Raw genomic sequence first — 22,007 nt, forward strand, 5'->3', positions numbered from 1 at the left:
GAACTACGTCACCTGGGTAGGCATGGGGTGGAGGGTGAGGGGTTAGGTAATGGGAGTGACAGTATAGTTTAATATTAAGTTTAAATTTTATAATGAGAATACCTCTGTTTTATTTTTATTAATTTACGAATCATCCTTAGATAGTAAAGATGTTGAGTCTATTCTATTACCTTTTCAGCTTTTCCTCCCTTTCTCTTCTCTAGGCGGCTGGGGGTGGAAATGGGCAAAGTGCAGGTTTACCAGGAACCTAACCGAGGTGAGCTATCTTTGACATGCGTAACATTGACCTTTTTACAGAACATGACATACTGCCTCAGTCCTTCATCCTCCACTATTATAACAATTAGACTTAGTGCCCAGTTAGTTCCATGAGCAGGAAGTCATGTAGGCAAGGTGGGCGAGAGTGGTGTTTTAGCTCCTACTAACACCAGCTAGATGTAGAACCCTGGAGCAAGTCACATCTGAGGGCCTGAATGCCACTTCTTAGACCTCATTTTAATAAAAACTGCATAGGTATGTGAGCTGACTGGTGAAGTGAATGGAAACATTATTTCAGTTGTTGGTTAAATTTATGTCACCTTAGGCAGGATGAGTAAATCCTGTGTGGCCACATACTAGTTGGTTGTTATTCTTTACCTCCATGTAAGCTGTCATCAGTTAGACTTCATGAAATCTTTTTTTTTTTTTTTAATTAAATCTTTATTGTTCAGATTATTACATTTGTTCCTTTTTTCCCCCCCATAACTCCCCTCCTCCCAGTTCCCGCCCCACCCTCCGCCCTCACTCCCCACCCACTGTCCTCATCCATAGGTGCACGATTTTTGTCCAGTCTCTTCCCACATCTCCCACACCCCTTTCCCCCTCAAGAATAGTCAGTCCATTCCCTTTCTATGTCCCTGATTCTATTATAATCAACAGTTCATTCTGTTCATCAGATTATTTATTCACTTGATTCTTAGATTCACTTGTTGATAGATGCATATTTGTTGTTCATACTTTGTATCTTTACCTTTTTCTTCCTCTTCCTCTTCTTAAAGGATACCTTTCAGCATTTCATATAATCCTGGTTTGGTGGTGATGAACTCCTTTAGCTTTTCCTTATCTGTGAAGCTCTTTATCTGACCTTCAATTCTGAATGATAGCTTTGCTGGATAAAGTAATCTTGGTTGTAGGTTCTTGGTATTCATCATTCTTTGAATATTTCTTGCCACTCCCTTCTGGCCTGCAAAGTTTCTGTTGAGAAATCAGCTGACAGTCGTATGGGTATTCCCTTGTAGGTAACTGAGTTTCTTTCTCTTGCTGTTTTTAAGATTCTCTCTTTATCTTTTGCTCTTGGCATTTTAATTATGATGTGTCTTGGTGTGGTCCTCTTTGGATTCCTTTTGTTTGGGGTTCTCCGCGCTTCTTGGACCTGTAAGTCCATTTCTTTCACCAGGTGGGGGAAGTTTTCTGTCATTATTTCTTCAAATAGGTTTTCAATATCTTGCTCTCTCTCATCTTCTGGCACCCCTATAATTCTGATGTTGGTACGCTTGAAGCTGTCCCAGAGGCTCCTTACACTATCCTCGCATTTTTGGATTCTTTTTTCATTTTGCTTTTCCGGTTGGATGTTTTTTGCTTCCTCGCATTTCAAATCATTGACTTGATTCTTGCGCGCCTCTGGTTTGCTGTCGGGCGTCTGTATAATATTCGTTATTTCAGTCCGTGTGTGCTTAATTTCTAGTTGGTTCCCCAATATAAGATCGAGGGTCTTATTAGTTTTCGTGTAAATCTCATTAAGTTTATCGGCAGCTTCTAAACAGTTCTTGAGAGACCTTAAAAGTGTGGTTCTGAACTCTATTTCTTCCATTGACAATTTTGTCCTGTTTCTTTGTCTCCGCATTTTGTTATGCTTCCTTGGTGCACCCCCTAGTGGTCTTTGTTCGCAGTCTTATAGATAAATCTTGATGTAGCTAATTCCAGGGAGGGTTTGACCTCCAGGCCAAGTGGCTATGAGAATCAGCTGTGTCAGCAGTGAGAGAACTTCTGTCCTCTAGGGAGGTGCTAATCTGGCGTTTGCCTGAGGCTATCCGGCAAATGCCTCTGTGCAGGGCTTGGGCAGGGCGGGTCGCACAGGATCAACAGGGTGGGCCGGAGAGAGCAGTTATGGCGGCTCTCAGTCCTGTCCCCAGGGGCTCTGCCTCTCTGAGTCCCAGCACCCGCTGCAAAGCTGGGAGAGAAAGCTGCACTCGCTCTGACCGAAGCCAGACAGTCCCGCTTCTCCCGTTTGAGTCTGGGTCCCTAAAGACTCGCCCGGATCTGGAGCTCAGAGTCTGCGACTCCCTCCCGATTGAAAACGCCAACCGCGCCCTCCGCCGCCAGCCCGCTCCGCGCACTCCGCACCTCAGAATTTGACTTCAGCACTGCGCCTCCTCTGAGTGTCCGTCTGCGTTTCTCTTTCCTCCTAGTTGTAGGACTTCCACTCAGCCAGCGTTCCTGTGGTTCTGGGTGATGTCCCTTCCGTCTTTTAGTTTCACTTTTGAAGTAGTTGTTCAAAGCAGCAAACTCCGGCGTTAACCTATGCCGCCATCTTGGTTCTCCTCTCGACTTCATGAAATCTTGTTAAGAAATGCTTTTTGCTGCCCTGGCCATTGTGGCTCAGTGTTTGGAGCATCGGCCCGCACACCAAAGGGTCAAGGATTTAATGCCCTGGTCAAGGTCATGTACCTGTGATGCAGGTTCAGTTCCCACCCTGGTGGGGATGCGTGCAGGAGGCAACCAATCGATGTGTCTCTCTCATATTGATGTTTCCCTCTCTCTATCCCCCCGCCAGCCCTCCCCCCCCCCCCCACCCTTCCACTTGCTCTAAAAATCAGTGGAAAAATATCCTTGGGTGAGGATTAATAATAACAACAAAAAGAAATGCTTTTTGCTAATTGACTTATGCTATTGCATAAACATTTCAAGTTGTAAAAAGCATCTATTTTCTGTATTCTAGCAGGGGCTGTGGGCAGCTTGCATGGGCTTGAGAGTCACACAGCTTATCCTTGGCAAGTTATATAACATTTCTAAACTGCAAGTGATTAGGAGTGTTTGAGGACTAAATGGGATAATTGTGTGCCGAACACAGCTCTTTGCATAAAGCAGGTACTCAGTAAATATTAGTTCCCTCTCCTTTTCCACTGTAGTATTTGGTCAAATACTTACATATTATGGAACTTAAAACAGACGTTGATGAAAAGGCACAAATTTTCTCTTCCCCATTTATTTCTCCATTACTGCCTCCTCTTTCCACTCTTCCAAGTTGCCTCATGTGGCTTCAATAGGTAAAAAGTGTAATTGAAGAAAATATGCAGGGAAAATTTGGAGAAGATAATGCTGCTAAAGGGAAGGATGTCCTTTGTCTAGTTTGGAAGGGAGGGTCCAGGGGAGAGCTAGTGGTGGAAGACTCAGGCGGAGGTTGGCCCACCCTCCAGGTTCACGAAAGGGGGGGGAGAGAATACTTGGTGTTTGTTGGGAAGGCAAGTGGGAATAGCATTTATGGACTCCTTCCTATTACTAGGTTTTGAAGAACTGAGTTCAGGGATGATGTTAGGTAGGAAGGCTCAGAAGTAGCAGGGGCAGTATTTGGTTCCAGGTTTCTCTGGCTCTAAAGCTCATTTTTTCCCTATGGTACCACGCTCCGTTTTAAAATGTATTCTGTTTTTTCCCAACATGTTAAATGAAAATGTTCAAACATATAAAAAATTTGAAAGAATAGCACCTAGATTCTACCACCTAGATTCACATTTCACATTTTGCTATGTGAATATGAATGTGTAGAAGTAAGTTGCAGACATCAAGACACTTAACCTCTGTACTTGGGCATGCATCTGCGAAGAGTAAGGACTTTATCTCTAGTCATCTAAAGTCTAGTCTATTTTCAATATTCCCTACTTGACCTAAAGAGCCTTTTATAGCTGTGTTTTGTTTTATTTTTCAAACTGGGATTCATGGTTCAAGCACTGTGTTTTTAATATCTCTTTAGTTTCTTCTAGTCTACATCAATTCCTCACCTTTTCTTTTTTCTTCCTATGACATTGACTTTTTGAAGAGGCTGTTTTGTTCCGTTCTGGGTTTGTCTAATTGTTTTCTTCTGGCTGATCACAAATTTTTTGAAAGTAGAGTATTGTACCTTATTTATTGTTATTATTATAACATTTTGTTCCTAGTAAGTTCTTCCTTGTTGTGGTTAAGTGAATGAGTATATAATCCTATATAATAAAAGGCTAAAATGCAAATCGACTGAACGGCAGAACAACCGGTCGCTATGACGTGCATGGGCCACCAGGGGGCAGATGCTCAACCCATGCGCTGCCCCCTGGTGGTCAGTGCACTCCCACAGTGGGAGCGCCGCTCATCCAGAAGCGGGGCTCACGGCTGGCGAGCGCAGTGGTGGTGGCGGGACCCTCTCCCACCTCTGTAGCAGCCCTAAGGATGTCCGACTGATGGCTTAGGCCTGCTCACTGTGGATTCAGCCATTAGTCGGACATCCCTCGCGGGCTCCCAGACTGCGAGAGGGCGCAGGCCGGGCTGAGAGAACCCCTATCCGAGTGCACGAATTTATTGCACTGGGCCTCTAGTTTCCTATAAAGATACTGTGCTCAGAGTGGTACAGCGCTTTCTGCTTATACACAAGAAGTGGGAGGGTAAGTTTACTGGTTTCAAGTCAGAAATGTAATTATGTTTAAAAAGTGTAGCTAATGGCAGTATGCTTATTACGGTTTTGTAGCATCTAAAACTAATCTCTTCTATAACAGTTTTAATTTCCATATTTTGTAACATTGGAAAATGTTGAAATTTTTTGTGTATTTTCAAAAACATAAATTATATACCTTCTTTACCCCTCCCCTCTTTTTTTCCTTTTCTTTCCAGAAACAAGAGTACAAATTCAAGAGTCCGTGAGGGGAAAAGATGTTTTCATCATTCAAACTGTTTCAAAGTAAGTACTAACCCAACAGAAGCATTGTTGCTTTCTGGGTTTCTGTTTGGGCGTGAATGTTCAGAATAAGAGTCGGTTAGACAGGAAAAATTAAGATAATTTTAAAACTGGTATTTTACTCTGCTTATTTTTCTGACTTAACTGCTGCCTTTATGTGTAACCAAGTACAGTAGCCCCCAGTTATCCAGGGGTACATTCCAAGACCCCCAGTGGATGCCTAAGACTGAGTCCTATATATACTCTGTTCTTCCTATGCATACATACATATCTGTGATAAAGTTTAGTTTATAAATTAGGTACAGTAAGATATTAACAACAATAATACAATAGAGCAATTATAATCATCCTATGTAATAAAAGGCTAATATGTAAATCGACTGAACAGCAGAATGGTCACTATGATGCACATTGACCACCAGAGGGCAGATGCTCAATGCAGGAACTGCCCCCTGGTGGGCAGTGGGCTTCCACAGGGGAAGCGTTGCTCAGCCAGAAGCCAGGCTCACGGCTGGCGAGTACAGTGGCGGTGGCGGGAGCCTCTCCCACCTCCGCAGCAGTCGGACATCCCCCGAGGCTCCCAGACTGGGAGAGGGCGCAGACTGGACTGAGGGACCCCCCCCTGAGTGCACAAATTTCATGCACCAGGCCTCTAGTACTATAATAAAAGTTATGGGAATGTGGTATCTCTCTCTGTCTCTGGTAACTGATTTGATAACCAAGACAGCTTACTGAGTGACTACCGGGCAGATGTCATATGCAGCATATGGAATAATTAATGTCCCAGGTGGGATGGAGCTGGACAGCTATGCAAAATGGCACACAATTTAAAACTCATCAGTTGTTTATTCCTGGAATTTTCCATTTAGTATTTTCCTACCATGGTTGACTGAGGGCAACAAACCACAGAAAGAGACACTGAGGATGGGGGGCCGTGGGGCTACTGCAGTGGAGTAGAGCAGGGGTGGGGGCTGTCTGTCCCTCGGGCCATATAAGTCCCGTAAAATCATTGGTCTGGCCCTGCCAAGGCACCTGCAGGTGGGACGCAAAATTCAATAAGTCTAGGAGCTTTGTTCATAGCAACATACATTTATATTAAGCGAATGATGTTATAAATATCCAAATGGCCCTGGGCAGAAAAAGGTTCTCCAGCCCGAGAGCAGAGGCTCTGAAGGATAACAGAACCTCCTCACCCTCCAGCAGCGGGTGGGGAAATGCAGAGCACAGAACAGTTTATGTTGCTCTGGCTCCTAGCTGTTTTCAGTACTTTTATCTACCCAGAGACAAGTGTGAGTTGACTTGTATAAATGCACAGATTGGCTATGTTTCCCAAGAGGCACTGAAGGCTAAATTGGACTTAGAATTCGGGACTTCAGAAGGGTGACTCCTGTAATTCTCGAATTCAAGTCCTGTTTATTTTCTTTTACTTATTTTTAACACTTATTCTCTTCCTGCCTTTTATCAGTTTCTTGGTCCTCTAGCCACAGCCATCTCCTTTATTTTCTCTCTGTCTCATTTTGCATTGTTCTGAACTGTGCGGTAGGCTTGTGTTAATTCAGCTCTTCTTACTCTTGCCCAGGTTGCAGAAAGCTGGACATCATGGTCTTTATAAAGTCCTGTGAGATAGTTAACATTGAGATTTGTATTGTCAGATACAGCTTATCCTTTATTTTAGTACAGACTAGAACGTTTTTAAATTAAGAAAATTCTGTGTGTTAACTTTTCAAACAAGTTCATTATTTAAGTTTAGTGATGGAAAGCTTTGTACCAGCTCACAGAAAAATGGTGCTCCTGGGAGCATAGTTTGGAAACCTCGTTGTAACTTTACACTCACTGTTGATTTCTCTACTCTTACCCTTTCACGTAGAACACTCTTCTAAAAGTCCACTTTAACTGCAGATGTCAGGCTTGTTGTTAGATATTAGCAGAACACCTGCTCGCCCAAAGGATATGTTTCTACTCGTTACTTTTTAACAAACATTTATTGAAGATGCTCGTCACTGTTACAGGTGAGATGCATTAAGACTAAAACAGGTAAAGATCCTCATTCTCATGGAGTATACAGGGTGAGGCAAAAGTAGGTTTACAGTTGTTCCTGTGGAAAATAACACAGTAATTAGTGGGTAAGCTCTGTTTCATGTACGCACAACTGTAGACCTACTTTTGCCTCACCCTGTATATTCTACGACTTGCAAGTTACATAATAAGTAAGTAGATTTTATTTATTTTGTCAGAAGGTGATGAGTGCTATGGGGAGAAACAACAAAATAGCATGGCACGGAATTGGGAGTCATGGTGGTGAGGGTATAGAAAGGGCTTACAGGGTAGGCCTTATTAAAAATTGACATTTGCCCAGCCAGTGTGGGTCAGTGGTTGAGCGTTGCCCTATGAACTAGGAGATCATGCTTTGATTCGTGGTCAGGGCACATGTCTGGGTTTCAGGCTCGATCCCCAGGGGGGTGTAGAGGAGGCATTGATTGATGATTCTCTCTCATCATGGATGTTTCTGTCTCTCTTCCTTCCCCCTCCTCTCTGAAATCAATAAAAATATATTTTTAAAAATTGACATTTGGCAAGAACTGAAAGAAGGTGAGGAACTAAATTAGGTGGCTATCTGGGGAGGAGAGCCGGGTGCACTTCGAAGGTGCAGGCCGTCAGTGGGAATCAGCATTGACAAGTTGTGGAGTGCGGCCAGACTGAGAGGGGCATGGAGTAGGAGTGGACAGCAGAGCAGTGGGTGAGGAGCACATCATGAAGGGGCCAGGGAGCCATGATAGGGACGTGGGCACAATGGAAGCCTTTCTGGGTCTTGAGCAGAGTGGTGCATGATCTGACTCATTGTCATGTCTAGATGGAGTCTGTGGAGAATGGACTGCAGAGGGCCTGTGGGGGAGGAGACCTGTGGTAGCCGGCTGTCAGAGTCCCCGCTGGGGAGGGAGAGTGGCAAGGCCCAGTGCAGCAGCGGAGTGGTGGGGTGCTTTCTGGATAGGGGAGCAGTTAAGGATGCCACTGAGGCTTTTGTCCTGTGTAAATTAGAGGAATAATGTTGCCATCAATTGAGTTCGCAAAGGATTTTATGATGAAGCAGGCTTTGGGGGCAAAGAGCAGTTTAGTTTGGGGTATGTTAAGTTTTGAGATGTCTTAATAGACATTCAAGTGGAATCGTCAAGTAGCAGTTGGAGTTGAGAAGCTTGGACTGGGTCTATACATTTGAGAGTCTTCAGTATTTATAAAGCTGTGAAATTGGATGAAAAGCCCAAAGGATGAGGAGAGAGAGTAGGGGAAGAGGACAAATGAATGAGCATTAGGGTCAGAAGTTAAGGAGAAGAGAAATCAGCAAAAGAAACCAGGTAGTGTAGGAGGAGAACAGGGAGTTCTAGAAGCCAAGTGAGTCCAGAGTAGCAGGGAGAGGGGGGAGCAGCTGTGTGTGATGCCGCTGGTGGGTCAGGTGAGAGAAGGACTGAGCATTGACGTGGTGATTTACTAGCCATGTGGAGGTCATTGATGACTTGGATTAGAATATGTTTGGGAGAGAATGAGAGTAGATGAATGAGATAGCGAGTGTCGACAACTCTTGAGACCTAATGCACAGGGGAGCAAGGAATGGGGTAGAGGGGAACGTGGTCATGAGTCCTTGTTTTTAATGGAAAAAATAATAGTGTTTACAGGACAGGCTGATGGCATGAGCTTGTGAGTGTAGTAACAAATTGATGACGGAGGCAGAAGAGAGAATTGCTGGTATAGGCAAGAGAGGGTGGGGATTATTGTAATTTGTATGGCTGATTTCAGAGTAACTGTGGTGTGGAAAATTCGTCTCTCACTGATGGCTGAAGGCAGGCGGACTTCTCGGTATAAATGCAGATGGTGGTGGGAGCCCCTGGCAGCTCTTTCCTCAGTGAAAAAGGAAGTAGGATCATTGGCTGAGAGGGCATGTGGGGGGAGCTGGTGGAGGAGAGAGGAAGTTATTGGTTTATTTCTCTCTCCCTTGAGCCTTAAGCCTTGGTAGCGGCATGGAGAGCACATTGCTGATACTTGGTTGGGACAGGAAGATATTATCCTCTGTCTTACGTTCCTTGCTGGGACCTGTCTTTTGGGTTACAGGGATGTGAACACCACCATCATGGAGCTCCTGATCATGGTATATGCGTGTAAGACCTCTTGTGCCAAAAGCATTATTGGTGTGATCCCCTACTTCCCTTACAGCAAGCAGTGCAAGATGAGAAAAAGAGGCTCCATTGTTTCCAAATTGCTGGCTTCAATGATGTGTAAAGCTGGTAAGAATGGCAGATATTTGATAATTAATTGGGATCCTGAGAGTTTTATTTTTACCTTAGAAATTGTAAAGCATTTTTAAGACTACATTGGAATGCTAAACAGAGTAAAAAAAGTGATACAGTTTTAATTTCATTTATTTTTAAAGTTTTTTTTATGATTTTTTTTTTTTTGTTTTGTTAGAGAAGGGAGAGGGAGAGAGAGAAAAACACACACATCGATGTGAGAAACATCAATCACTGCCCCTCCCAGGAACCCAGCCTACAACCCAGGCTTATGCCTCCACAGGGAGTCGAACCAGCAACCTTTCAGTGCACGGGACAGTGCCCAGCCACTAGCTACACTGGCCAGGGCTGATACAGCTTTGAAAGTTAACTAATTGATGAGAAAACAGTACAGAGAATTCTTTGCTGTTTCCAAGTCCCCAAAACACAAAGGTAATGAGAACAATTTATTTTTTCCTAAATTCTTTGTTTAAAAATTATATTGAACTCTGCTGCGATGGCTCAGTGGTTGCGTGTCGACCAAGAACCAGAAGGTGAAGGTTCATTTCCCATCGGGCACATGCCCAGGTTGCTGGCTCGTTCCCAATAGGGGGTGTTCAGGAGGCAGCCGATCGATGATTCTCTCTTATCATTGATGTTTCTATCTCTCTCTCCCTCTCACTTCCTCTCTGAAATAAAAAAAAATGTACGGTCTTTCCCTCTTGAGTAGGGAAAAACCCAGTTCTCTAATTCTTTTCCTCTTGTGTGACTCCTTTACTGCTCACACGGAACACTTCACTTCTGACACTTTTGGTCACTAACTGTAGTTTTTCCCTAAACATAGCAATTCTCCATGCATCAGCTAGGAGCCCCACAATTTAACTAAATTCTGACATTATCTACCTGGAGGTACTGTCTGATCCCACAGATTAAGGGCTCAGCCTCACAAAACTGGCCCACCCCTTGCAGATGCCAGTTGCTAGTTGAGGTTGTTACCTGTGCTTCACACCAATTGGCTATAAAACTGAGGTTTCCCCCATCCTCTCTCAGATTCCATTAATTTGTTAGAGCAGCTCAGGGAATTTAAGAAAGCAGTTTACTTACTGTTTACCAACTTATTATAAAAAGTTAAGGATACAGATGACCATACAGATGGAAAAGGTGTGTAGGGCAGGGTATGTGGGACTAAGGGGCATGGAGCTTCGATGCCCTCAGGGTTTGCCACTCTGCCCAGCGCCTCCACCTGTTCACCAACTTGGAAAGTCCCTGCTACCTATGATATTGGGATTTCATGGAGCTTCCCCATAGGCATAATCAATCATTAACTCCATTTCTAACTCCTCTCCCCTCTCTGGAGATGTGGGGGTGGGGCTGAAAATCCCAAGTTTCTAATCCTGGCTGGTTTTTCCGGTGACCAGCGCCCCAGCCAGGAGCCATCCAGGGGCTCACCCCGAGTCACCTCATTAGAACAACAGAGGCTCCTAGCTCTTTTCACTTAGCAACTCACAAGGGGTTAGGAGTTGGGTGCCAGAAACCAGGGACAGACCAGTTTTTATTTATCCTGTTATCTCCCAATCTCAGACTAAAATATCTGATATAAAGATGCTGAATTTGAGCACAATTCACCATAGCTAAGATCTGGAAACAGCCTAAGTGCCCATCAGTAGATGAATGGATTAGAAAACTGTGGTACATCTACACGATGGAATACTATGCTGCTGTAAAAAGGAAGGAACTCTTACCATTTGCAACGTCATGGATGGAACTGGAGAGCATTATGCTAAGTGAAATAAGCCAGTCAATAAAGGAAAAATACCACATGATCTCACTCATTCATGGACAATAGAGACCATTATAAACTTTTGAACAATAATAGATACAGAGGCAGAGCTGCCTCAAACAGATTGTCAAACTGCAGCGGGAAGGCCAGGGAGGGTTGGGGGGCTGGAGGTAGGGGGGTAAGAGATCAACTAAAGGACTTGTATGCATGCATATAAGCATAACCAATGGACATAAAACACTGGGTGATAGGGGAGGCTAGGGGACTGTCTAGGGCGGGGGGATAAAATGGATACATATGTAATACCCTTTGTAATACTTTAAGCAATAAAAAAAACAAAAACAAAAACAAAAACAAAAAAAAACAAATACACACCTATCAACAAGTAAATCTAAAAATCAAGTGAATAAATAATCTGATGAACAGAATAAACTGGTGATTATAATAGAATCAGGGGCATAGAAAGGGAGTGGACTAACTATTCTTGGGGGGGAAAGGGGTGTGGGGGATGCGGGAAGAGACTGGACAAAAATCGTGCACCTATGGATGAGGACAGTGGGGGGGGGTGAGGGCGGATGGGGGGGTGGGAAACGGGTGGAGGGAGCTATGGGGGAGAAAAAGAGAAACAACTGTAATAATCTGAACAATAAAAATTTAATTAAAAAAAAGCATTTATAGCTGAAAAAAAAGATGCTGAATTTGTTTTGATGAGAGCAATTTTTAATCGTAATTTATCACATATAGTATCCTATTTTATATTGTACTTATTACATATAGTGCAACTTATTTTATATAGTACTAATTTCATACAGTACAGTTCAACACATGAGCTAGTTATGTGCTTGTGTCTGCTTTATTTTCAAAGGTCTGACTCATCTTATTACTATGGATTTACACCAAAAGGAAATTCAGGGCTTCTTCAATATTCCTGTTGATAATTTAAGAGCTTCTCCCTTCTTATTACAGTATATTCAAGAAGAGGTAAGCTAGCTCAAACTATTTTATTTTAATGTTCTTTTTAAAGTTGAAAGACATTTCCATGTCCTTGGGTTGTCCATAAAGGATTAAAACTTGATATATTCTGCTTGAAGTACTATTTACTTTAGAAATGTAACTCACCATGTTTTAAAATTCTTAATCTTTAACATATTTCTTTTGCTAAGTTCTTAAGATTGCTTTTTCTTCTTTTGGACCTCAGGTACTTAGGATTGGACTACACATGATTATGATAACTCACTCTCATCATTGTCCACGTGTGGTCCAGGCCCTCTTTTATGTATCCATCTTTCTACTTTCTCTCTCTGTCCAGTTACAGTAGTCACCATCCATGACACTACCATCCAGCAAGTAAATTAAAATCATCATAACAACTTAGAATCATCTCATGAGGTCCTTCTCTGGTCCACTCCCTGCCTCCCCCACCTGAGGAAACCATCATCCTGAATCTTGATTCATCTTTCTCCCAATTTCCTTTTTATATAGTTTCATCTCGTCCATATATAGAGATATATGCAGTATTTGTTATTTAAACACAAAAAGTATATTTTTAAACTTTATCAAAAAGAATCAAACTGTGTAATCTTTTGGGAATTTTTCACTTGATGTTTCATTATTAAGATTCAGCCATATTGTGTCACAGTTTATCTTTTTTTTTTTTTTTAAGAATAGTTTATTGATTTTACAGAGAGAGAAAGGGATGGGGGGAGAGAGGGACAGAGAGAGAGAGAGAAAGAAATATTGATGTGAGAGTGAAACATTGATCAAGCCTGCAACCTGGGCATGTGCCCTGACAGGAATCAAACTAGCAACTTTTCAGTGCATGGGAGGATGCCCAAGCAAGTGAGCTACCCTGGCCAGGACACAGTTCATCCATTTTGACTACTGAAAAAGACTTACTGTGCCGCTGTTATCACATTCTATCTATATAAAAGGCTAATATGCTAAGTGTCCTTCCCTCCGTCCAGGTAATGACATCAAGTAGCAATGCCCGGCTTCCTCTCCCTAGCGACTAGCTTCCTTGCATTTTCTTCATCCCAGGAACATGGCTTGCTTTATAGCCAGGTGGAAACAGTTTACACTTTAACCAAATGTCTGTGAAGTGTTTTCCCATGCCTCATCTCATGTGATCCTCACAGAAGTCCTGGAGTAGGTAGATAGGAGACTCGGTAGAATTCTATTTTCTTTTCATTAGCTAGAAAAATGGAGATTTAGAAAGCTTAGGAACTTGACCCAACTGAAAAGAAGTAAGAAATGGTGGACCTTGAAAATGACTTCAGGTTTTCTCACTGCGTAGAATGTAGTCAGACACGGCTGCAGTTAAATATTTTACCCTTTGTTCTCCCTGCGTGACCTACAATAATAATCTGCTTCGTGCTGATATTTACTGCTGTGTTGCTGATAATTACCTGGAAGAGAAGTTGTGCTTCATTGGGCTGGAAAAAGTTTAGCTACATCAGAAAGCAGGTCTAATTAAGCAAGTTTGTTCTATATCTGCAAAAGGCTAAGTTGACTTTGCATGTGTTATACATATAAAGCTCTTGCTGGTGCCAATCACATGCGTGTTTGTGTTTCCATCTGTCCTCGTCGATTGTGAATTTGGTTGACACTTCTATTATAGAGAAAGGGCGAATAGTGATATTAAAATATTTCTTCTAATTAATTTCCTTTCAATGAGCATGAATTCGTGTACCAGGCCACTAGTCTACATTTAAAATTTTTTAAGTAGATACTGCAAAAATTACAATTTTCTGAAAACTTAGTATTTAATAGATATTGTAAAAATTGCAATTATATGAAGAGGCTGTATTAATTTATACTTCCAGTAGCAGTGCTATGATAGTACCTGTTTCCCTGGGCCTTAATTTTGCTAATTTAATGGATAAAACAACCTTCCTTGAATTTTTTACTCCCCTGGTATCTAGTATGATTGAGCATCTTATCATGGGGGAGGCTTTTTCTGGGGGGCGGGGAAGGGACAGAATTTTCTCCATCTAAAATAGTGTTTTCTCCTGGCCGGTGTGGCTCAGCGCTTGAGTGTCGACCTATGAACCAAGGAAGTCATTGTTCAATTCTTAGTGAGGGCACATGCCCAGGTTGTGGGCTCAGTCCCTAGTAGGGGGTGTGCAGGAGCATCTCTGGTCATTGATGCTTCTCTCTCTCTCTCCCTCTCCCTTCCTCTCTGAAATCAATAAAAATGTATTTAAAAAATAAAATAAAATAAAATAGTGTTTTATTTTCTTGCCGTGATTTTGGAATTTCAGCAGGTGTGTCTGGGGTAGATCTTTTTTTCCACCGATTTCTCTAGATATTCAGTGGGTCCCTTTCATTCTTTGGGAGTCCTTTTCTTTATAATTTGAATATTTCATCCTTTTTTTTTTTTAATTCTTTGGGAAACTGTTATGTATAGTCTCTATATTGTTTAACTCTTTTTCTTCAAGTTTGTGTTCTTATATCCCTCATTGTGGGAAAATTCTGTGGCCTGATCTCCCAGGTTTGTTATTCAGTTGTGTCTGTAGCTCAGTGACTGGGTTTTTTTTGGACCATAATCACTTCCACCTCCTGGATTTCTTTTTGGTTCTTTTTCAAAGCAGCTTGTTTTTTCTTTATAAATATGTTTTTCTGCTTTAACTTTTGTGGAGAAAATAGACCTATTTTTATTGATGAGTCCTTTCTTCACTGTTTCCTTGGTTATTTCCTCTCGGCTGGATTTGATCATGTTTGATAAGGCAAGGAAGTACATAAACTAGTTTAGAAAGATTTCTAGCAAAAATAAGAAAAGTGCCTAAATTTAAATATTTTTTTTGCTACCTTCCTCACTGACAGTGTTGGATAAATTAGGCCTTCCTGAAGGACATAAGGTCCATGTGGTTATGCTGGATATATCTATAATAGAGCCTTCTTCAGATTAATCAGTTGTTTGTTTGTTTACTAAGCATTTATTACTTAGTGCTTCCCATGTGCTAAGAATTGTACAAGGTGCTAGTGATTATTTTAAGTGCTTATATTAAAATGTATTGAACTGGCATAATTGTGAGAAAAGCTATGGGGATTTATTTGAATGAAATTTCTGGTATATAACTTAATGAAGTGATTAAATTTTAAGAACATAAAATATTGCCAAGATGAAGTCAGAAATAAATACTGTGCCCTGGCCAGTGTGACTCAGTTGTTGAGTGTCATCCTGTGCACCAAAAGGTTTCTCCTTCAATTCCCGTTCAGGACACATGTCCAGGTTGTGGGCTTGATTCCCAGTAGGTGGCATGGGGAGGCAGTTGATCACTGTCTCTTTCTCTCTCTCCCCCCTTCCCTCCCCCTCCCACTCCCTCCCTGTCTCTCTCTTCCTCCCTCCCTTCCCAATAAAAATAAATAAATTAAAAGAGCCCGGCTGGTGTGGCTTAGTGATTGAGCATTAGCCTATGAACCAGGAGGTCATGGTTTGATTTCCCATTAGGGCACATGCCTGAGTTGTGGACTTGATCCCCAGCCAATCAGTGATTCTCTCTCATTATTGATGTTTCTATCTCCCTGTCCCTTCCTCTCTGTTTATATAAAGTAAACTACTGCTCAGCTTAAAAATAATTCTGCCTTCTAAACTCTCAGAAGTTGATAATAGGTATATCTTTAATATATTCTCACTAGCATAGATCACTTCAAGTGTTAAACTTTATTGACTCCAGAGCACACTGATATTTTAGTTATTTTTGTAAGGGCTCTTAATCTTCTATAATAATAAAAGTGTAATATGTTAATTAGACCGATGTCCTTCCAGACATCCTTCCAGACAACCTTCTGGACACTGCGGGGGCTGCGAGGGAAGCCCGGGTCTCTGGTGCCTACTGGCAGCTGAGGGAAGCCTGGGTCCCGGGTGCCCCAGGGAAGCCGGTGCTGGCAGCCAGGGGAAGGAAGGCAGGCCTACTCTTGCATGAATTTCGTGCATCAGGCCTCTAGTGTCCTTATAAAACAGCACTGGACTGATTGTCTTTAACCAATTGGTTTCTTCACTATATGACTAAAATATGGTAAATAGTCCTTTGTTTGGATGCACTAATTTGGAACTTGACAATTACAGTACAGTCCCTTGGGTTCATATTGGATGGATATCATCCTGGCAATATGAAATGACAACTTCCTGAGACTGACTATAAAAATGTCTTTATACCATATTATCAGTATTTGCTGGCACATAGACGTGAGCTAATCACCAATTAGCCGGAGTTTTTTCTTCAAAGAGGTCTGTGAGGCTTATTTCTTAATAATATTTTTTCCTGAGAAAATACACATACACAAATGAAAAATAATATTTTGCTAGGTAGGTGTTTCTTTGTTTTCCAAAGGAGAAATTTGCTTTGGACTTTTATCTTCTTGGAAAGTTTTCAAGTGACCAAAATTCATTTTTGAGTCCGATGCACTGTTTCTTTTTTGTTTGTTAATCCTCACCTGAGAATATTTTTTTCACTGCTTTTTCAGAGAGAGTAGAAGGAGGGGAGGGAGAGAGAGACATCTATGTGGGAGAGACGCATGGACTGGTTGCCTCCGGTATGTACCCTGACCTGGGAATCAAACCCATGACCTTCCCATGCTTGGGCCCATGGTCTAACCACTGAGAACACCGGCTAGCGCTGCACCGTTCCTTTCCATTGACTGTTGAGTGTTGGTGTGCATAGCCTTATGGAGTCATGGCAGTAATCCCTGGCCTCTCTGTCACAGATCCCGGATTACAGGAATGCAGTGATTGTAGCCAAGTCTCCAGCCTCAGCCAAGAGGTAGGTGGGAGCTCACGACTGAGCACTCCTCCATCCACACCCAGGGATCAGCCCTCCATCAGATCCCCGGTGTTCTGGTTTCAACCCCAGTAGTTCACTGGTGTCCCTTATTTTTATTTCATGGACTGGCAGTTTAACAGATTGTTTGCAGACTTCATTTATTAAGTGATGATGATTAGTTTTTCTTTCTTTTTCAACCCCAATCTGTGACCACCAGTCATATTTATTTTACCAAAGTCATCCAGGTCTGGGGAATCCCAACCTAGCACTTCCCTCACTCCCAGACTGGCAGCTGCTTGTTGTTGATCTTCCCATCTGGCATTTATAATATTAGCAAATATTCTTTGTAGTTGTTTGCTGCCTTGAACTCAGTAATTTATTAACAGAATTGTATCCAGCCCAGTGGCCACTATTGGTATGTGTTAAAAGGTGACATTTTACAAAACGACAACACCCTGAGGCATCCAAATGGGGCAGTTCTGAGAGTCACATGTAGCCCCGAGTAACTGATGAGTCAGTAATACAGAACGCAGGGTTGTATTTGGGCTAAGAGGGTCTCATGTACCAATGTTTTCTGGAAAAGCCACTCTTTTGGAGAGGGAAAGAACAAAATCAAATGTAGGAAGGAATAAAATATTTTTTCCTAAAAAATCTCTTTTAAACTTATTTTCCACAATTGAATACCTTTGCTCACTGGATCATTGTTGAGTCCTGTGGGATGCAGGAAAGCATCGTACCTCCCTCCTCGCCCCGTGGGCTGTTAATGTTGAAGGATGGAGAACTTGCACGTGCTGAGCCGTTGACTTAGGAGGGTTATGAGCAGGGGTTTTCCGTCGTAGGTGAAGAAGGGCAGTTAGACTATGACTTAGGTTGCACTTGTGACGAGCATGGTGTGCCGCGTTCTTAGAGCTGCCCCGTGCAGCCAGGGCTGTGCCGCACACGCTTCCTTCGAGAAGCTGCGTCACAGGCCTCGCATCGTCCATGAGAAAGCCATAGGAAACTGCCTCACTTTGGAATATAAACATTCCAAACAGCTTTTCAAACATTTGTGAAAAGGCTGACTTAATTAAAATTTAGTAATTTATTTTTCTGTGATGTATAGACTTTTTTTTTAAAGATATTTTATTGATTTTTTACAGAGAAGAGGGGAGAGGGATAGAGAGTTAGAAACATCAATGAGAGAGAAACATCGATCAGCCGCCTCCTGCACACTCCCTACTGGGGATGTGCCCGCGACCAAGGTACATGCCCTTGACCGGAACCGAACCTGGGACCTTTCAGTCCGCAGGCCGACGCTCTATCCACTGAGCCAAGCCGGCCAGGGCTGATGTATAGACTTTAAAAAAATTAAGGTAAAAATCACATAACATACAGTTAACCATTTTTAAGTATATAGTTCACTGGCATCCAGTGAATTCACAAGGTTTTGCAATGACCACCTCACTCCAGAATACCCTGTACTCACCATGTAATCACTCTCCACCCCCTCCCCCCAGCCCTGGCAGCCGTAACCTGCTTCTGTCTCTGGATTTGCTTGTTCTGGATATTTCATAGAAATGGAAGCACACATTATATGGCCTTTTGTGTTTGGTTTCTTTCACTTAGCATAATGTTTTCGAGGGCCAGATATCTGTGTGTTGGTATTTCACGTCTTTTTATGGCTGAATAATACTCTGTTGTATGGATGGGCTATACTTGATCTGTTCATTGTTGATGGGCATTGGGGTTGTTTCTACAGCTGTTTGGAGTAGCTGTGAACATTTGTTTGTAAGTTTCTACATTGACACATGTTTTCATTTCTTGTGGATGTATGCCTAGGATTGGAATTGCTAGGTCATGGTACCTCTATTTACATTTTTGAGGGACCACCAAACTTTTTCCCATTCTCACCAGCAATGTACAAGGGTTCTAATTTCTCCACATTATCACCAACACTTATTTTCTGTTTTTTATTTTTATTATAGCCATCCTAAGTGGGTATGAAATGGTATCTCATTGTGGTTTTGTTTTGTGTTTTCTGTTGTTAATCCTCACCAGAGGATATTTTCTCTCATTGATTTTGGAGAGAATGGAAGGGAGGGGCTGAGACAGAGTGAGAGAAATACTGATCTGAGGGATTGGTTGCCTCCCACACATGCCCTGACCAGGGCCCGGGATTGACCTGCAACCCAGGTACGAGCCCTTGACTAGAATTGAACCTTCCACCCTTCAGTCCAAGGGCCGATGCTGTAATCACTGAATCAAACCGGCTAGGACTTATTGTGGTTTTTGTTTGTTTTTATGTTTTTGGTTAATCCTCACCTGAGGATATTTTTTCCATTGATTTTTAGAGAGAGTGGGAAGGAAGGAGGGAGGGAGAGAGAGAGAGACAGACAGACAGAGACAGACAGAGACAGAGAGACATTGATTGGCTGCCTCCCGAATGTGACTCAACTGGGGCCAAGGATTGAACCTGCATCCTGGGTACATGCCCTTGACTGGGACACTTTGCTGCATGGGCCAACGCTCTTACTACTTAGCCACACTGGCTGGACTCTCATGTGGTTTTGATTTGGATTTCTAGTTATTAATGATGTTGACCATCTTTTCATGTGCTTGTGACCATTAGTATATCTTTGGACAAATGTCTACTCAAATGCTTTGCTTTTAATTATTTTACTTTGAAATTAATCAATGTTTAATTAAAATGTCTACAAATATATGCCCGGCTGGTGTGTTTCAGTGGTTGAGTGTCAACCTGTGAACCAGGAGTCACTGTTCAATTCCTGGTCAGGGCACATGCGCTGGTTGCAGGCTCGATCCCCAGTCAGTAGGGTCAGGAGGCAGCCGATCAGTGATTTTCTCTCATCATTGATGTTTCTGTCTCTCCCTCTCCTTTTCTTACTGAAATCAATAAAAAGTTACAATACTAGAGGCCCAGAAAGATCCTGAAATGGCCCTGGATGCTGGAAAGCTGCCATGGGTAGATCACAGAACTCTCATATCCAAGTCCAGTGATCAGAGAACTCTCATATCCAAGTCCAGTGATCAGAGAACTCTCATATCCAAGCCTAGTGCTGCTCCCGTCCAGCCCAGATCCTGAACAGAAAGCTGACGTTCTAAAGCTGTACTCAGTTCATTCACTGTTGGGGTGAGAAAATACCCCAACTCCCAACTCTCTTGATGGACGGGGCTCCAAATATCACCCACTGATTGGGGGGAAGGCTGCCCATGTTGGCGGCTGGGAAAGCCAATTAGTCAAGGACATTATGTTGTGGCAGGTGTCTGGAGGAATCAGATAGTGTCGTGATCTCAAAAAGGAAAAACAGCTGCTTCTGCTTCTCCCCCTCGCTCCCGTATGCATCCCCCGAGTCCCAGGGAGGGCTTTGAGCCAGCAGCCTTTGCTTATTTTTAAATGGGGTTGTCTGCCTTTTTGTGGTTGAATTGTAGAACTTCTTTATATATTCTAAATACTAGACCCTTCTCAGATTATATGGTTTGCAATTATTTTACTCCATTCTGTAGGTTGTCTTTTCCCATTCTTGATATGTCCTTCGATGTACAAAAGTTTTTAATTTTTATGAAGCCTAATTTAGCTTTTTCTGTATCATGTCTAAAGAGGCAATGCTAAATCCAAGGTATTAAGTCTTGCCCCAATGTTTTCTCTTAATAGTTTAGTTTTAGCTCTTATACTGGGTTGGAGAGCTGTTTTGTATATGGAGTGAGGTAAGCCTTCAGCCTCTTCCTTTTCCCTGTGATCATCCAGTGCAGTCGTCCTGCACTGTTCATTGAAAAGACTCTTCTTTCCCCCTTGGATGACTTGGCACCATGTTAGAAACAATTGGCTGTAGATGTTTATGGCATTTATTTCTGGACCCTCAGTTCTGTTCTGTTATCTGTGTGCCAGTACCACCCTGTTTCGATTACTGTAGTTTTATAGTAACAGTTGGATCAAAACAATCAGAAGTGGGTGGAAGTGGGAGTATAGATCTTTTATGTGTTCTCCATCAACACCCAAGAGTGGAGTGGCCTTGTTACCACTGGGCCGGTGAAAGTCCCGACTCCTCTAGGCCTCCTCTGACTCTACCTTGTGGGGCGGGGGGAAGACCCCTCCTTCCTGCCGAGTTGGGGTGGACGTCCAGGGTTCACTCTCCACTGACACTGGCAGGTGGGGGCTCATTCCTGCTGAGTAGGGATGAAAGGCCCAGCTCCTACGTGGCCTTCTCTTAAACCACCCGTTGGGGGCTTGGGGTGCATCATTATAGCTTGGCAAGGAAGGAAGTGTAGGACCTTCACTTGGTTTTTACTCATGTGGGAGGGATGCAGCTGCCATGTTTTCTGTCATGTTTGTCTGGAGTAGGACAGTTCCTGTCTTAAAGTTTTCTGACTTGGGAGGCTGCTCCTTTCTTGGTCTTTTGGATAGAGAAAGCAGATTCTTTTGGGGCTCTGTACCATTGGTATTTTGGGGTTGCCTGTTTCTCTAGCTGCTAATCTGGGATAATGCAAAAAGAAAGCCCAGAGGACTCACTGCCATGTCATTTCTCCAGTCCTGAGGTCCTTAGCCAATCAGCATTCTCCTCTCCAGCACTGGAGTCTTATGTTTGTTTCATATATATAACTAGAGGCCTGGTGCACGAAATTCATGCACTCAGGAGGGGGGGTTCCCTCAGCTTGGCCTGTGCCCTCTCGCACTCTGGGAGTCCTCGGGGGATGTCTGACTGACGGTTTAGGCCTGTCGGCGATTGGACATCCTGAGTGCTGCTGCGGAGGTGGGAGAGGCTCCCACCAGCGCCGCTGTGCTCGCCAGCCATGAGCCCGGCTTCTGGCTAAGCAGCGCTCCCCCTGTAGGAGCGCACTGACCACCAGGAGGCAGCTCCTGTGTTGCGTGCCTGTCCTCTGGTGGTCAGTGAGTGTCATAACGACCAGTCATTCTGCCGTTCGGTCGATTTGAATATTAGCCTTTTATTATATAGTATATCCAGGTTTTTAGTTGTACTTTGTGGAAGGACTGCTCCATCTTAGTGGAAGCAGAAATTGCAGCAATGTGTTTTGTTGTTTTTTTTAACACATTGTATGCGGGAAACGTGTTTACACGTTTTACGTATTTATACGTTCTACCAGTGTAGTAGAGCGCGGGACAGGTATTAATACGTTTTTTATAGATGTGGTAGAATGCGGGTAACGTATAAATACATAAACTAAACTTATCGTAATTTTACTTAACGTTGCCATTTGCGCAAAAAATTAGCAAAAATGATAAAAACTACCCGCAA

The 22,007-nt window shown here is 42.9% G+C and overlaps 1 protein-coding gene across 9 annotated transcripts in view; it reads left to right on the forward strand.

The window, feature by feature from the left end:
• The window catches only part of PRPSAP2 (phosphoribosyl pyrophosphate synthetase associated protein 2), a 62,734-nt gene that overhangs the window by 12,428 nt on the left and 28,299 nt on the right, over positions 1 to 22,007 (forward strand). For 5 of the 9 annotated variants that reach the window (XM_059668420.1, XM_059668413.1, XM_059668418.1 and 2 more), the window contains 5 exons: positions 204 to 256; positions 4,894 to 4,960; positions 9,059 to 9,231; positions 11,859 to 11,974; positions 16,700 to 16,755. In XM_059668420.1, coding sequence (XP_059524403.1) covers positions 204 to 256; positions 4,894 to 4,960; positions 9,059 to 9,231; positions 11,859 to 11,974; positions 16,700 to 16,755 — 465 coding nt within the window. Of the gene's footprint in view, positions 1 to 178; positions 257 to 4,893; positions 4,961 to 9,058; positions 9,232 to 11,858; positions 11,975 to 16,699; positions 16,756 to 22,007 lie in introns of all 9 variants that reach the window. The other 4 variants (XM_059668419.1, XM_059668421.1, XM_059668417.1 and 1 more) reach the window with 3 other exon arrangements.

This window comes from Myotis daubentonii, chromosome 16, assembly GCF_963259705.1.
Source record: "Myotis daubentonii chromosome 16, mMyoDau2.1, whole genome shotgun sequence".
NCBI lineage: Eukaryota > Metazoa > Chordata > Mammalia > Chiroptera > Vespertilionidae > Myotis > Myotis daubentonii.